The sequence below is a fragment of the Apteryx rowi genome, unplaced genomic scaffold (genome assembly GCF_003343035.1).
Source record: "Apteryx rowi isolate R43461 unplaced genomic scaffold, aptRow1 scaffold_661, whole genome shotgun sequence".
NCBI classification, from domain to species: domain Eukaryota; kingdom Metazoa; phylum Chordata; class Aves; order Apterygiformes; family Apterygidae; genus Apteryx; species Apteryx rowi.
Genome location: NW_020450940.1, coordinates 119,595 through 136,844, shown reverse-complemented (window position 1 = coordinate 136,844; position 17,250 = coordinate 119,595). Strand labels below are relative to the sequence as shown.

The 17,250-nt window shown below is 39.8% G+C and overlaps 2 protein-coding genes across 6 annotated transcripts in view; one reads left to right on the top strand and one right to left on the bottom strand.

The window, feature by feature from the left end:
- Positions 1-1,615: 1,615 nt before the first annotated feature.
- Positions 1,616-6,433, top strand: XPA (XPA, DNA damage recognition and repair factor). 2 transcript variants are annotated; one of them, XM_026085210.1, is made up of 4 exons: positions 1,616-1,971; positions 3,681-3,846; positions 4,574-4,691; positions 5,387-6,433. In XM_026085210.1, exons 1-4 carry the CDS (start codon positions 1,919-1,921, stop codon positions 5,509-5,511), a joined length of 462 nt encoding a protein of 153 aa, XP_025940995.1. In that variant the 5' UTR covers positions 1,616-1,918; the 3' UTR covers positions 5,512-6,433. The 2 variants fall into 2 exon arrangements, with proteins under 2 accessions (XP_025940995.1, XP_025940994.1); XM_026085209.1 differs by having other exon boundaries at positions 1,786-1,971; positions 6,207-6,433.
- Positions 6,434-9,807: 3,374 nt separating this feature from the next.
- Positions 9,808-17,250, bottom strand: part of NCBP1 (nuclear cap binding protein subunit 1) — a 31,491-nt gene continuing 24,048 nt past the window's right edge. For 2 of the 4 annotated variants that reach the window (XM_026085190.1, XM_026085192.1), the window contains 5 exons: positions 15,442-15,545; positions 14,589-14,703; positions 11,988-12,131; positions 11,459-11,572; positions 9,808-10,546 (listed from right to left, as the gene is read on the bottom strand). In XM_026085190.1, the coding sequence (XP_025940975.1) occupies positions 10,433-10,546; positions 11,459-11,572; positions 11,988-12,131; positions 14,589-14,703; positions 15,442-15,545 (591 nt within the window). In that variant the 3' untranslated portion in view covers positions 9,808-10,432. Of the gene's footprint in view, positions 10,547-11,458; positions 11,573-11,987; positions 12,132-14,588; positions 14,704-15,441; positions 15,546-17,250 lie in introns of those variants that run through there. The other 2 variants (XM_026085191.1, XR_003256547.1) reach the window with 2 other exon arrangements.

Below are 17,250 nucleotides of genomic sequence, written 5' to 3'. Positions count from 1 at the left end.
CCCTTTTTTTTAACCACCATTTTTATTTTTTTTTAAATTTAACATACCTAAGGCGTGTTTCTGGGTACGCAGAATTTCTGGCGGGTCTGAATCTTTCAGTAACAAAGCAGCTAGCAGATCAGGGGCGGTGAAAAACGAAGAACTGTAAGCAAAGGAAGTGGGACACGGTCAGTGCTCTTGAATGTGGCAGTTTCTCCCTTCCCCAGTAAATGCAGCTCTGTTCTTTCTTTGGGRAATTTGACCCCGTAAGGCCGTAATAAGTGTTAAATCAGCATGGGTTGCTCAGCCCTGGGAATTTCGAGGCTGGTACCCTTTATGCCAAGGTGGGAGCAGTGCTGCAGTGTCAGCTTTTATCATTATAATACATATTGACGCCAAGTTGCTGATTTGTTTGGTGGAGGATTTCAGCATATTGTCTCGTGATGTTCTCCCTCCCAAAAGCAAATGGAGAAGTAAGAATCTCAAAATAGATGCATTTTCTTCCCTAGGATTGTCTTTGTCTTGCTTTGTTCTGCTCTGAATCAGCTGCAGGGCTGTTGGTGCAGTGTACCTCTTTGTTAGAAATCACCACCAGATTTCATTAAGAGTGTAAGCAACTAGCAGCCCTACTGCTTTTGAGGGGCTAGTGTTTAATAATAAATTAAGTAGGTCTGGGATGTATTTGCACTGGGAATGTTTTTGCTGTGTAATTCATAATGTCATTGTCTTAATAAAATGTCTGTATGTTTGGAAGTAGTGCCTTAAAATATGAAGTGCAATGTAAGAGCATGGCTATGTGAAGTACTGAGCTTCCCACTGTGACCAGTAAAACTTAAAATGGGGATAAAATATCATCTTTGCTAGATTCAATCTGCTATAAATGCGAACACAATTAAAAATGTATGATGTTGCATGTCAAGAATTAGTTTTATGTTTCAGATATTGTTAATATTCTACACTGCTATCTCTCACTCGCAGCTGGTGAAACTGTATAAAAAAGTTAATTTTCTACTAGGATCATATTGTTGTTGTTAAAGGAACGTTTATGATAGCTGCAATTACCTGAATCAGTGGTTCTCGGTGTCTCATGGAACGTAAGCAGATGGAGAACATACTGGAGGTGATCTACCCGGCGTGGATGTGGCCAGCAGTGATGGCCGGGACTGGGATGAGCCTGGGCTTGGAGCAGTGCTGAGAGGGCTTGGGGAGAGGATTGTAGTGGAGCTCCATCCCCATTCCACTCCTAGCAGCTCTCTGGCCGTCCACCTCCATTTCTGCCACCTGGGATGGACAAGAGCTTTGCCATCTGCTCCAAGCCTCCGTTGAGCACTTTCTTGGAGAGGCAGGTGTGGCTGAGATAGGAATAGAATGGAGCAGAGCTGAGAGGACTCTGGTGCCAGTGCAGCTCCTGTACTGCTTCCTGCTTCAGCCACTTCCTTTTAACTGCATCTCCTCCTCTGTTTTCTCCCATTTCTGACTGCATGTCTCCTGTAGATCAGGAGACGCTTTGGACGGCCAGAAGGGAGGAAGCTGTAGGAGGGGATATGAAGCACTTCATGGGGAAGTGTGGAGGTTTTTTTTTTTTTTTTTTTTAACAATTGCTAAGTTGAAACAAATGTGTGCTTTTGAATGTTGAAATCCAATACTTAATACAGTGAGCCTTCGAGCAAGAACAGAAATCTACCAACAAAGATGGAATTACTGGATATAGGTTTTTGATTTGTATGTGATCTTTCTAGAAAAATTCTTGGAGGAATGGAATTAGTCTGTAATGAACATTATAAAAACTATAATGTAAATTTTAGTAAAATTGCCTGTAATACCAATTCCAAATACTTGTTTTTAACATGGTAGTTCCTTAAAAAAAAAATCTTTCTTTCCATTAGCACCTGTACTAGAGTTTGACTATCTCATCTGTGAAGACTGTGGCAAAGAATTCATGGATTCCTACCTTATGCAGCACTTTGATTGGGCAACATGTGATAATTGCAGGTATTACAAATAATCAGGAGAGGGAAGCTTTATTTTATATAAAGGTTGATAGCTAGAATTTAGTTAATTACAAACTTTCTATTAGAAGGCTGTCAGCAAAGAGATTTTTCAGTAAGGTAATGCTTGCTGGAAAAGCAAATGGAAGTTGTCTCATGCCTTTTTATCTTTCATTATGGAGGTGAAGAACAGCAGCATTGTTTCATAAGTGTGTCTGAGGATAAATGGCATCAGTAAATACTTGCATAATATTCTGGAAATAGAGTGCCTTGAGAGCAGTTTTTATCAGCATATCTGTGGAAATTATTTTCTGATTGCAGATTATAAATGTTTGAAAAAGTGGCATTGATTTGATCATATAACACAACATCTGTTTTTAAAAATAAAGCCAGTTTGGTCATCACTAAAATTACATCCTCTGAGAATGTTTGCTGTCATAGTGAATCAACCTAAATAAGTTGTAGTTAGTGCTTGGGTAAGTACAGGTGGGCCTGGAGGATGGCAGCCAAGTGAGTAGATGCCCCACAGGAGGTGACCAGAGGCCTTGAACGCAGTTGAACCACAGGGTGGGCAGGAGTTCGGCCTCAGAAGATGGCAGTCTCTGTGATCTGTCTTTAACTCAGAGAAAATATTCCAAAAGCCATCAAGATCACCAGAGCAATGAAACAAGCTTTGAAGCAGCCCACCACCCATAAGTGTAAGAATGAATGGATGGATGAAAAAAAGGTTGCAGCTAGAAGTTTGTTGCCATGATGTGAGAGCTTCCCAGGTAACTCCTTGGAGTGTCAGAGGTGTGCGTATGACTTAAGCAGTTCATAGTCTTTAGAGACAAAGTGCTGTCTCTTGAAGGTAAGATGGATGAAAAAGAGTGTAAGGAGAAGACTTGGGGGCTTTACAAAGTGGTTTCCGTTCAGACTGGTAGCTCTTGTAACAGTATTTAGAGAATGCTCTGTGCATTAGCTTTTTTAAAGCTATATCTACAGCAGTACTTTCTGGATGACAATTGCTAGCACTTTGTACTTGGCAGATTGTTTGAACTTAAGCAGTTCAGGTGATAAAGGTATACAGGATAACAAACAATTTTTGTTTCATTTGCTGATAATACTACTGTGGTTATGCAAACTTTTTCATTATCTGTCTGATAAAAGAGTATTTTTGTATTAAAGATCTTTATTTTACTACTGTTCCTTTATGCCTGCACTCTTGACATTTAGAAACAAGTGCTCTGGGTAGTTAATTTGTTTCTGGGATCTGGAAGCATATGGAGTGTGTAGATCATGTCACTCARGTGATCTGACCTGTCTCACTTTACACACTCTTTTTTCTCTTGACCATGTGACAGCCTGTACTTTTGTCCTCTGAATTATATCTGAGTTGGACAAATAGGCTAAAATTATTCATAATCTCTCTAAGTTTCAGTTATCTCTTCTTGTAAGAAAAAAAAAATCAAGAGCAGGAAAACCCTTCTAGAAAAACAGAAGTGATTCTCAGAAAGTCTGCATTTGCTCAATTGGGAGGATTTTCTAACTTAATAAACCAGCTTGGAGTTCAGTTGCAGTGCAAGAATTCATAAAGTTGCTTGTATACCTAAAAACTAAGAGGATGAAGGCTGCCAATATTCCAGGAATTTTAAGAAAAGTGCTGGGGACTTAAGTGCTAATAATACATGGCTTTCAGATACAGCTTTCTCACTATTATTTTACATGTTCCAGAGATGCTGAAGATAAACATAAGCTTATAACAAGGACAGAAGCAAAAGAAGAGTATCTTCTTAAAGACTGTGACTTAGACAAGAGAGAACCAGTGCTCAGATTTATTTTGAAGAAAAACCCTCATAATTCACGGTGGGGTGACATGAAACTTTATTTAAAACTACAGGTATAGAAACTGTTAGCATTTTTAAGACTTTTTTACCTTCATGCAACTTTGACCGGTAAACAAAATGTATCATTTTGGTTCTGAGTTCTGAATCATTGGGACAAAGCTAAGTACATTGCCCTTTTCAGATAACAGACTTCTAGTTGCTACCAGTTGTACAAGTTTTGTTCATAATAAAAATAGCTATGGGCAATTCATGAAAATGTCCCTGTTTGAGAGCATTTTAAAGACTTTCGTGACCCAAAAACCTCAGTTGGTTCACCTGCTTGCACAAGTATACAGTCATGAAGTCAGAGTTCTTTCAGTGCTAAACTGAAGCATGTGGCAGCTCCTGCTGCAGGTAGCCCTTTCTAGCTGTGGCTCAGTCTTATGTCTCCTGATCTGCTCTCACACGAATGGCAGTGAGATTTTCCAAGACTGTCATCTCTCATTTGCTGCTCTGGAGGAATGTTTCTTAAGTTGAAGATGCACAAAATTAGGGTTTCCCTTTAATGAGTAAACTATGTCTAGCTGATGAAAAATCAATTTCAAAAAAGTGATCTTTTACTATGGAAGGAAAATTCATTGTTTGCAGGTCGAGAGTAAAGAGGCAGAGATGGGAGGCAGAGGCAAGATTCTTGGTAGGGTTGATTTATTTTGTGTATGTATAGGAAAAAGTTAGATTTATGAGTTAGCATAGCTTAATTTACCACTTCAGGGGAAAAAGACATTTATATCCATCCTGTAGGTAATCAAGCGTTCTCTTGAAGTCTGGGGTAGTGAAGAATCATTACAAGAAGCAAAGGAACTCCGCCGTGACAACAGAGAGAAGATGAAACAGAAGAAGTTTGATAAGAAGGTTAAAGGTAAACAGTTTAACCTACATATTGCAGCATGTAAAACAGTCTCCATCTCTGTTTAGAGTGTTTCTGCATATGATTAACATAGTTAGAAAACAAGTTTTCAGTATGGCAAGATGGAGGTTTTCAAGACCTGATTGGGTAAAGCCTGAAGCAACCTCATCTGACCTCAGAGCTGACCCAGTTTTGAGCAGGGGGTTGGACTAAAGACCTGAGGTCTCTTCCAGCCTGAATTATCCTCTTATCCTATGGAAATCATGTAAGTGATAGAAATGAATTATAACACTTATTATTACTCCTTAGTATGACCCAGAATGTGCCATAACTTGCCTCTCAATTACTCTTCTGAACTTCAAGAGAACATGCATTTTGTGGGAGTGGATTATAATTGTCATGTATGCAGTTACTTCAGGTGGAGTCACTGTAAATGAAGGTAGAAAATGGCTTTTCCCACCACATTGTTAGAGCATTCCCTGCTACTGTTTTTACTGCTCATTATCTTTCTTTCTTCTGGTAACTAAATTAATATTCAGGGGAGTATTTAATAGGTAGAACTCTTGAAAAAGACTTTGAGCACAAACATGGTAGTCACTTTAAAAAGATGGCATGTTTGGTTTTTTCTCTCCAAGAACTGTCTTACTGTCAGTGATGTCTATAGTGTCCCCTGGCATCCATGCTTGAGTTTGGGTTTTTATTCCCAGAGCCAGAAGGCCCCAGCTATCTGGAACAATTTTGTGTGGAGGAGGCAGAACCTGGGACTGAGCAAATCACCCCTAACAGCATCAGTGTTTTGTGCACAAGAACACTCACAGCAGGCTCTAGCTGAGATGTAGGCTGCGTGGGTCACTGCAGAACTGGAGTTAAGTGCTAGTACAGGCCTTAACATGACTAAATATTTCCAGCCTGAAGGACTTGGCTGAAAATACTACAACCTTTTGCTCTTTTGTATACTTGCCACCTGCTTCCAAGTTCTTGAAAATGTGTCTGACTTACCTGCCAGGCTGTGCTGAGTAGAAAATCCAGTGCAACTTCACTGCTATTGCTGGGGTAGTAACTCACAGGATTGGGCATAAAGCTTACCAGGAACTTTGAATCCTTTGGGAGGCGTACTCTGACCTGAAGGAAAAAGTTGTTTTTTATACAACCAAGAAAAATTGCAGTATTTTGCAAAGTTTTGGTCCAGATTTTCCTCCTAATTCCAACTGATGCTTTCAGATACCTTTGAATGACATTCTGTAAACAGGCAGTGAGCAACTCATACTTCAGATGAAAAATTTTTCCTGCGATGTGTCATGTCAGTGAATTTCCTGTCATTTAAAAAAATATGAACAAGGTGAGGTTAAGACTCTGCAAGGAAAATCAAAATGTGTTCATGGAATAGCAGATTCTTCCCCAAAACTTACAGAAGATGGGCAGTAAGCAAATTGTCATCTGTAATCCTCTCAAAGGTGATTGGCTTGGTTTTTAAATAACTGACACTTCAAAAATCTTCAAAAAAACCCTTTTTACATTCCTCTTCAGAACTCCGCCGAGCAGTGAGGAGTAGTTTGTGGAAGAAAGAAACTAGTATCCATGAACATGAATATGGACCAGAAGAAAACATTGAAGATGATATGTATAAAAAGATATGTACTATATGCGGCCATGAATTAACTTATGAGAAGATGTAGTATTATCATGTTTTTTAATTTCATTGTCTTTTTAATGGTATTCTGTATTAAAGTCAAATAAAATCTGATTGTAAACAAGCTGTTGCCAAATTGTATGCAAAGAACAATGTTCCTCAGTTGTAAGAAGCTTTAGTACAGAAAAATAGGCTCTGACTCTTCAAACTAGATTTTAGGAATGTCACATAAGCCTTTTTAACTTTTCAAAGAAATTGGTATCTTACGGCCTAAAGGATAAGGTGGCATCATTCTATTTTACATGATGATGAAATTAAAGGAGGTAAATCACTGCTTCTGCTTGTGTTGGGGGTGGAGGGGGAGGAAGTTTCCACATCTTGTCCCAACTGTGAGTTATCTGGTCAGTTACTAGTACTTGTCACAGGCTGACAGAAATCAACCAGCTGAAGGTGCACCTACCTTCATCATTGGGGACTGCATCATGAGACAGATTCTCCTGCTTTGAGACCTTAAATCCAATAAAAGGAAGGCTCCACTGGGGAAAGGAGAATTCTCTCTTGCAGGAAAGCAGCAAAGTTGGGCCACAGGTGCATGAATGATATGCCATTGTGGTCACTTACATACATACACCTGGACAGGTATGTTCTAGACTTTTGAGTGCTTAGAAGCAAAATTAACACTAGCAAACTATTACTGGAAGGAGCACACTGCAAGAGAGGCTTTGACAACCATGGTTATGGCATCTTTTCCATGTGTCATAGCAGAGAGGCCTTCATTTTGGAACAGAAAGCAAGGTGACTCTTGCAATACAACATAACCTTCTGCTCCTTTACCAATTGGTACAGAAGATGATTAAGTAATGGATAAATAATTTTTKKKGGGGGGGAGGGGGAATTCTTGCCCCTGTTTGCTTTCGGTAGAGTGGAATTAGTTTCAAATTCAAATTTTAAAATGCTCCAAACCAACAATTGTGGAATGGGTGTGGAAAGTGCTAAAGGGAGGAGCACACTTTTCTGCTGTTGTGTATTTCTTCCCCATTGTAAATATGGATCACAGTGAAGTCTATTGAGACTTCTGTACATTACAGTGGGAGAGAACAGGTCCAGGAGGAGTGCTTGTGGTTCTGCCCATAGACCACTTCATTGCAGAGTGCTGAAGATGTCCCGCTGTGGAAACAGTTTGTGGATGATCTCAGTGCTCAGCCTTATGTTGTCGTTTCTGAACAAAGGAAGGGGTTCTGCATGGCAGGGCAGAGCCTGCCAGCCAAGGATATGCATCATGTAGATTCCTGGAGTCTGGAGAAAAGCCAGACTGGATAAAGGCCTGTGCAGCTTCAGGAGTGTCAGATACAGCCCAGGCAGAGAGGCAGACAAGGCAAGATGTGGGCCCACATCTCCTCCCTGCAGCTTAGGGCAGGAACTGGTACTGTGCACTGGCTGCCACATCACTTACCTGTGGGGAGGCTGCAGGGGCCATCCTGTGGCAGAAACTCTTGGCTGTGCCTGCTGCAGGGATGCAGCAGCACAGCCCATAAAGCAGGAGTGGCAAGGGAAAGGAAGAGCTACTGCAGCAGCGCACCTGGCAGCACGCATGCTAGCATCGCTTGGGCATGCAGAGCAGGGAAGCATGCTAGATTAGCTCGTAATGCAAGGATGTGAAGGCTCAGGGGGGGTGACCGATCCGTCAATGTACCTATGCACAGGGAAAGTGAAACCCATCCATGCCGCATTTAACACCAGACTGACCCTGTCACAACTGCTTTGCTTCATTGGCCCCAGTAAATAGTTAGGACAAACACTCCCACTAGTAACCTGCTTCACCTTCATTTATTTTTTTTTTTTTCAATTGTGCATTTTTTTCCAGCCACACCACATTTCTACAGCATCTTCACACTAACCAGCACCTCATGCTGCAGCAGTTCCAAATTTCTCCAGTTAACAGCTTGTATCACTATGCAAACATGTCTTTCCTACAGATCCAACCAGTTTCCCCATCAAGTCAGGTGCCATGCTACCTACAAAGGGGATACTTTCTAACATAGTAAGGAAATGTAATCAAAGCCCACACTCCTCACCATAAATTGTTTTTGAAAGACAATATAGCTTGATTTTAAATCATAGAAATAGGATTATGCTGTCCGTGCTCAGGTATTTGCTGCTGTATCCCCAGCCCCAGTATTTATCAAGTACATTAAAGGCTCAGAAGTCAGAGCTCTGTAAGTTTCATTGCATCATCAATTTTACAGAAATCACATTCAAGTCAGTCAGATTCACACCCACCAAAGTCAGAATTCCTTATTGATCCAATCCAGTGAAAAAAAAAAAAGGCTAAGATCCCTACTAAAATTTCCGTACAGCATTAAATGTTACAAAAAAGAAAAGGAAAAAAGAAAAAAGTTATTTGATTATTCAAGAACATTAACAGATCTGAAGCAAACCTCTGTACGTGACTGACAAAAACCCTGCATAAAGCAAATTTACGAATACGGAAAAAGTAGACCCTAAAAGAATGGAGGGATTTGTCAAATCACAGAGGATAAGCAGAGAAAGCAGAAATAACAAAATCAAGTCTACAGGATATACCCAATTGTTACAGGCCACACAACAGGTTATGCCAACACTAAAAAGAAAAAATTTTGCCCTCTGTGCTTAAGAGGTCAATTGCTTAATGTAGGGATGAAATGCATTGCTAGGTACAGTATTTGAAAAATAATTTGTACAGGAACCAAATCAACATTCATCATTTTCAGTGTTGTTTGAAAATTTTCAAACATTCATCTACAAAAAAAGAGACCATAAACAGCTCCTGTGTACACAAACGTCACCACACAGAGCCAAGTGCCTGAGGCAATGTCTTTGCTCTGCCATGCATCGCTGCTTGCCATGATACAGACCACTCTGGTTTGTTTTCTTCTAGAAGTAATGTTATTTGCATAACTCAAACTAAGGCTACTCCATTTTCAGGTTGTGGTTCACCCCAGTCTAAGTCTCCTGTAAGGTACCACTTAATTCAATGCTACAATGCTTTTTGGAGACATGGGAGTCACATGCTCTCTTCACATTTTACAGACTAAAAGACAGGAAAGGGTAGCAGATAAAACCATGAAGCAGTTATTACTAATCCACACGTGATGGGCAATTAGCTTATCCACGGTCGGTGCCAGAAAAATTTCTGGCCTCACTGCAGACCTGTAGGTCCAAACCAGTGCTAGCTTAGCAGCCCATGTAGTTACAGGCCGAAATAGAACAGGCTACACTGCCTTTCCCTCACCCCTGGCACTTCGGGCTGGAGCTCCCAACACCTAGGTATGGTTTGCAGTACCGGAATAGCAGCTTTGCTCCACTCAGACTGTTGCTGACCATCTCTACCAATCAAGATTACTGTTAGGACAGGTCTTTTTTTTGACCATGCTGCATAAAGGCTCACATTTTTTAGAAGTTCATGAAGTTCCTCTACAGGTTGTTTACAGTTACTGTAATAAGACACCAGACAATATATTAAAAAACATATTTCAATTGTATTACATCCATGTTCTTTCAAACTGTGAAAATCTAGTTGGTTGGGCAATGAACAAACCCATATGATCTATGCTACTTTGAAAGCTTTACTCAGTGTTTCACATGCCCAAAGTTAAGACACTTCTCCTGTGCCATACTACAGAGAACTTACCACACTGTTCATGAGAAGGTGCATTTCCTTCCACACTCACAAAACACTATGACCTGTTTCATATTTTTGTAATTCCTTTGCTTTTAAGGGGCAGGGCAGGTAGAGGTAACAAGTTCTRTATGATTTTTTTTGCCTATTTTTTATTTTTATATAAACAACAGTGGGGAGAAAAAAAATACTATCATGAATGCAAGGTTCAAACCAAATGAAAGGACAGATTCAAAGAACTCACACATTACTTCACGTCAATCCTCTATCAGTCATAGCTAATAAGGCTTATGATGCTTACAGAGTTGCTGTTGGTTAGAGTACTGCATTGCTGCATTTATATAGGAGCACATGAAAGCCAGTTTTAATTAAAAAGTTTCTTCCTTCCCCAGGTCAAGTCTTCCCATAAAAAAAAAATTAAATTCATTAAAGTCCTGCAGACAAGACTCTGCACATGAACAATCCTCAGGCCTGCAGAGCACAGAATTGCTGAAACACAGCCAATATGTGATGGTCCAGTTCAGCTGTAAACAGGAGGTTCTCCAGGGTCACCATGTACTGCTGGATTATCTGGTGATGCTGGTAGATTAAAAAAGAAAAAAAGACTTTGGTGTTTTCGTTCAACTTTTTACAAAGAACAAGCACAGAAGTCAAGACAGGCAAGTATCACAGGTCAAATGTTCTCACCAAAACTGACAAGCACATCTCATTTCCACAACACATCAGCCACTGAGAAGAAAAGCATGATCCAGAGCCACTACTGATTGCAAGAAGGAAGTGTGTTGAAATCCTTTTTCAAGAGCACTGTGCTCCCTGTATTTGTTCACTCCTGATCCTGAATTTTGTGCAGGATGCCATGCACAGAGGTAATTGAACAGATATCACAGGAAACTCATGATATTTGCTTTAAAGTCACCTCTGACCAGGGAAGAGCTTACCCCATGGAACCATTACACCACCACTTCCATGCAGTCTCCCATCCTTCAACATAGCTTATGTTCCCACATCTATAATTGTCTATTATTCTGTCACTTTCAGCCAATCACCTGCACTTGCTATCAGGTTTAATATAAAGCCAAGAATTCCAAACTAAAGTTTAAAAGCTTTTTATGCATCTTATTAAAAGGAATTTAACAACATTTTTAGCCACTTATTTAAGAGAGATCTGTTTTAGTATTCTTGTTCACTCAAGACTTTGCCTTGTACTGTAACACAGTTAAGAGGAGCTCAACTAAGTTTATAAACACATCCCAGTATCTTCTTGCCGGATATTCGTAGCATGGGAAGTAACCGAGGACCAGTCACTCTATGGGTCTATAGCAGAGACAAGGACAGGACCCAGGAGGTATGCCTAACCACCACATTGGTCTTCTGAGAAGTCCTGGTGCTGCCATCCACTGCTATTCTCACAGAGTGCCTGGGTCTCAAGTCACAAAAGCTTTTCTATCCAACATGGGCCCACAGCCTTCTAAACAGAAAAGCAAAACTTACCTGTAGGAAGATTTGCTGCAACCTCTCTATACAGCTCTTGTACCAAGGGGTAAATACATCAATTCCACCAGTTTCACAACGCACTAAGTGCTCAGTTAACAACATAATGAAGCGCTGCAGAAGAATAGGAAAAACACTGATTCAGTCTTGTCAAACAAAAACAGGTTCCTAACCTCAGACAAGATAACAGGGGACAGAAGTTTTGAACAGCAATGTCAGAATAATTATTGCACTTGGGGGACACCGCATGTAGTAACCACTTACAATCAAGTTACCTTCTGCTTGTTCAATACCTGTATGCTAGCAGAGAACTCCTTCGCTCTTTTGCACTTGAAACTGAACAAATCCTGCTCTAGGGAGCCTGGCAGTCCTTTCTGGGGGATCATCTGAACTGACTCTTTCCCACAATAAGCCTATTCACCCTTTCCCCACATCCTTATCTGAAGAAGATTCCCAAGATACAAATGACGCTGTAAGCTTACACGTACAATAAAACCTACAGGTGAGACAAGACCTCACCCATTGTTACCTGGAATATGACAAGAAAGAGATTCTTCTGCTCGCTCTGTGCTGACTCGACTTTCTCCTGCAAGCGCTCTATCTGCTCTTCTAGTGGTCCATCTTCCCGATCGCTACTTCGGTCATCATCGTCGTCATCATCATCGCTGTCTCGCTGTAAGTGAAACAGCACATGACTACCTAGCAACCTGGCTAACCTGTTATGTTAGTGCCCATTAAGGTCTGTAAGAGCAGCTGAAGCTGCTCTGTAGCTTGGGAAGTACTATATACTGAAGGATGTTTACTTTGAGTATGATTCAGGAGGCAAATTTGGAAGGAAGAAGATTCATATTAAGTCTCTCAACACAACACCTGTATGGGAAAGGCCTGAAAAAGCAAAACATCAGAGAAAACAGAGCAAGCTTAAAGATTTGCAAGAATTTTATTTAGTGGAGACACAGCACAAGGTAATAAGCCTGCTGACCTCATCATTAGCAGACAATGAATAGCTTTAAAAAAAAAAAAGAACAAAAACCCTTGCACAAATGTCACAAGTGTGTTATGTTTTGTCCCCTGCTACAGGACAAATAATTCATTCAATTAGCAGTTCTGAAATTTCAGGGTTCAAAAAAATGAACACTGAGAAATGAACACTGTGCTAGAGCTCAGATGGATGTGGTGGGTTACCACAAAAGGAAGACAGGAAACTGTAGCTCTGGCTGTTAAAGTGGGGACCACCTATACTCAAGATCAAAGGGGATGCTCTCAAACTACAAAGGGACAGGGTGGCAGCCAACTCAATAGCGAGGAAAATACTCTTTTGTCATTGCCTTAAATTAACTAACAAACAGTACCAGACCTGCAATCTCATAGATAAAGTTGTCCAATACAAGACTAAATGGGATACAATCGGACAGGAACAATCTGATGGATAAAGGTATATTCAACTACAGATATTGCTTCGGTCTCTTGGGATTATTTCTGTGCAAAAATACCTATAAATTAACATCTAAAAAGTTCAAATATTTGTAAAATGAGTGTGTGCAACTTATAAAATATACAGGACTGTGTTAGCTCATCTACTGCATATGAACCAAACTAGCAATCCAAAGATTCCGTGTGGCTCTGAATTAGTGCAACACTAATAAAGAGGGCTTTAAAAAGCCACTGTGAGTTTAATTTTATTCTCTCTATAAGAACTTATTCTTCCCTGTCTACACAGGTTTCCTACACTTAAAATGCCAAAGGACCAATTGGCCCTGAAAGAAAGTATGCAAGCCTTGAATTCATCCAATAATACAACACTGCTCTGTGGGGGCACAAAAATTTGATAGTTTACTTCCTCAAAAAGAAACAGTGATGCAACACAGCCCCAGCCTGCAGAACAACTCACTGTTGCATACAAATGTTTCTTCATGGCTTAACATTCATTTAAAATACTCTGAACTAAAGACCTGCAGCAAGATACAGGTACTGAAATGAAAACACTGGTGTATTTGTTCAGAGGTGCCAGTGAAGCTCTTCGCCTCACAGAAAGGTCAGTGATTGCATCCAGATCTTCAATAATCATGGGCATTTATCAGCTGCTCATCAATGCAGATTGAGGATGCAAGCAACTATGATGGCTGTTGCCAGGAACGAAGAAACAAGATGAAGGAGTTGGGATGAACAGACACTGGCAAACTGCTAGGTCTTAGAGATCTCTCAGGATCCTCATAGGAAATAATGACTTGTGCAGGTTTTTTTTTTTTTTTTGAAAGAAAAACAAAACACACCAACAGCTTGCGTGCCATGCTATGCCAAATTCAGACATTAACTTAGGCAAGAGTTTTAGAACTAGCTAAGAGTTTTGCGCAGGTAATCATACTTGCTGACTATATATGAACAAGGGCATTCTCTCCTCTCTGTAACCCACAACATATTTATAAATTGGCTTCATTCTATCAGGGTTAAGTGACTGCATTCAGCAACACTTCCTTGGATCCCACCCTCTTCAGCTGCGCCAAGAGACACAACCCACACCACATTTTATTGTCCCACTTGGGACAACACAACACAACAGTGGCTGCTTGACAGTCACTTTGTTGTATACAATAAGCCAGATCACACAAAGGTATTAAAAAAAACTAAAGGAAAGACAGATGCCCGTGTCAGAATGCAACAGCATCCATAAGAATGGTGACAGCTAACTTTTCAACAAATCACTGTTTCTGTGCACTTCTCCACAGCATCTGGAAGAGCACTCTTTAAAAGCACCTACCATAAATTTGTAAATAAGTTGTAACCATTCCTATCATTATCTAATATGGTAACTGGAATCAAAGTTAGTAAGTGGAGGACATGCTTATATTGGAATAGAAACTTGTGAGAAAAAGCTTGAACCCAGCAAGAACATCTGAACTCCTTTACAGACTTGACTGAATTCCTGGACCTTAGCAATCTTTAGAAAGGTGTATGGAGAACATGCATCCAGTTTTTGGTGTTAGTGCTACAGATGACCACATGTCTGCAGACATGCTTCCTGATAAGCATACTTATTTTGTTCCTTCCCAGAACTTTCCAGAACATCTGATAGCATGCAGATTTATACAACTTAGCCTAAAATATTAAATATTACAAACAAATTTCTCACTCTTTTGTGCTGCCGTGCCAATCTTGCCTTAGTCTCCTCCAGTTCTTTGTGAATCTTCAGAACATGCTTGTTCATTTTACGAATTGTGGAATGTAAGATTTCCCAAATATAAAACCTAGGAAAAACACAAAACTCGGAACAGTAAGTTATACACTGTTCCAAGATACCAAGCCCTCTGCCATTTAACATCTTTAAATTCTTCTTATTCAAATGACCATAAATAGCATGATTTTTCACTGCAATATATTAAAAATTAATGTGCTTTCTTGCAGAAAAATGTATCTGGGAGAATTTACAAAACTTCCTGATTATTATGTATTTACTGGAGTGAACAAACACTCAACAAATACAAAAGCACACCTGTAATGTAAGAAAGCTTAACAGCCATTTCTTTCCTATTTTTTGCACTAGATTTCCAAGCTAGCATTTTATTGTATACACATACTGCAACACTACCAACATCAAATTGACTCTTCTGACTAAATTTTTCCCATTTCTCTAAGCAGTGCATTGAGGGTAGTGCAAGATACATACCCTAACCACAGACCAAGACTTCACTAAGACAGCAGCTATGCAACACAGACTAACAGTCCTTTTCTAGGAAGTTTCTAGTGTTCTTCCACCTCAGCATGCTTAGGGGCTACCTGCAAAATGGCATGCTAACAGAATTCTTGCATTGCCCTATAAATCCATATCCCAATTCAGATGGCAAAATGCTGAAGTACTATTTTATAGAAGAAACAAAAGATTAATTGTATCCTTCTCTTCCACTACTTAGATTTCATAGAAGAAACCACATACTAGCCACTTAAAATTTACAGACAAAAAAAAAAGACAAGTTCACACATATTACCTAGTAAAATCATGTGCGAGCTCTGATGAAAAGATCCAGTTTGCTACTGCAGCACAATCAACAATTTGTGTCCGAATCATCTTGTCCACAAGCACAGCAATCATCTATATTTTGGGAAAGAAGAGATGGACATTTCCATCAAAATAGGAAAAGGCCTTGCTGTAACATGCAATCTGTGTAAATACTCCAGCCTCAGATACAACCAAAGATCATCCAATGCAACTCTACRTTAGTCATCTGAATGAGCAGAGCAGACATCTAATTAGTTTAGCTTGAACCTGCTCAAATTAGGGGGGCTGTAATAATTATACAAAGCATGCATTCACATTTTAACAACCTTCTTTACTTTTCATGAGTGATGGATCACTCTTCACTAGTGTATATACTTCTGCCACTCTCAAATTCAAAGATACAGGCATCAAAGTTTGAAATGAGGCATCACAGAAATAAGTCCCAGTTATCTGACATCAGAGAAGCCAACCAGAGCATACCTCCCTGCTACATATTCACAAAACAGGAGCAACTACTAGCCTACTCCTCTTGCACCGCAACAGTCTTCAAGTCTGACAGTAAGCTCTTCCTGCAGAACCTCTTCATTTTAGGACGTAACCATCGCTGTGCAGTCAGTGGAAGTACTTACTACAGGCCTTGCCATGACTCTGGGAAGTTTGTGAGTATCAAGCAGGCAACTGCAGAGATCAATTACTGACTAAAGCAGTTCCAAGCTATTCAGAATAAAGGATTTATCTTAGTTACTCATGTGCCTGAATGTCACAATATCGAAGAACTGCAATCCATAATATATTTATCCTCAAAACCACCCATTCTCCAAAAAGGATGAGTAACAAAGCTCCTTTTAAAGAAGAAAACTGAAGTAACTGAATGAATCATACAGAAGACTTAGGACTCATCTTTCAAGCCCCAGGATAGCATCCTATACCCTATTTATCCTCCTGTAATGCCAAGAAGAATCTCCGATTATTCAGTCTGACCTTCCATATAACACAGGCCTAGGATTTTGGGAAGACATTCCATCTCAACGTAAAGGTTTCTCTTTATGAAATCATCACAACGTTACTAAATTGGTCCAAGAACTACTGACTCTTATTGCTAAATCACCCCCTGCAGTAGAGATCACTCAGTAGCACTAGATGCCTTGCAAATATTGCTGATACTCTGAACCAGCTTAGAAGACATGCTCCCATCTACATGGTAGACTTTAGATCATAGGCACTGAAGTACAGGTAATCCTATGCAAACAGACTCTGGGCAGGTGTCTTGCTGTCCATGCATCATCTCTTCCGTGTGCCAGAGAGATTGTGAACCCAAGGAAAATAAAGTGCTTGATCAGAAGCATAAGGCTGAACTGGAATACATGCAGGAATGGAAAATTTAAGTTCCACAAGCAAGTTAAACAATTGAACTTCCTAAACTTACTATTTGACATTTTTAATACAATTTTGGTATGCTCATTAAAATCTAACATGACTGTTCAGTCTGGGTTTGAAATCTCCATCTCATTTTGGTTATGCTGCAGTACAAAGGAATGAAGAGGAAAAGTATATGGATATTAGGTTCTAGTAATGTAACTTTTTTTGATCCAGTTAAGTTACAAAGCAAAAAGTAAGTCAGACTGTAACTATCACATTTTGAAGGTCAATATTTGGGTGGGAAGTTTTATATATTAAAACATTTTCTTTTGTTCTTTTAATTCTATTTTAAAAATACCTGTAGAAGATGTTACTTCTGTTTTAGGAACCCAGAAAACCTGTCCTGACTTTGGAGTACTAAGTTTCTCCCTTTAGTAAC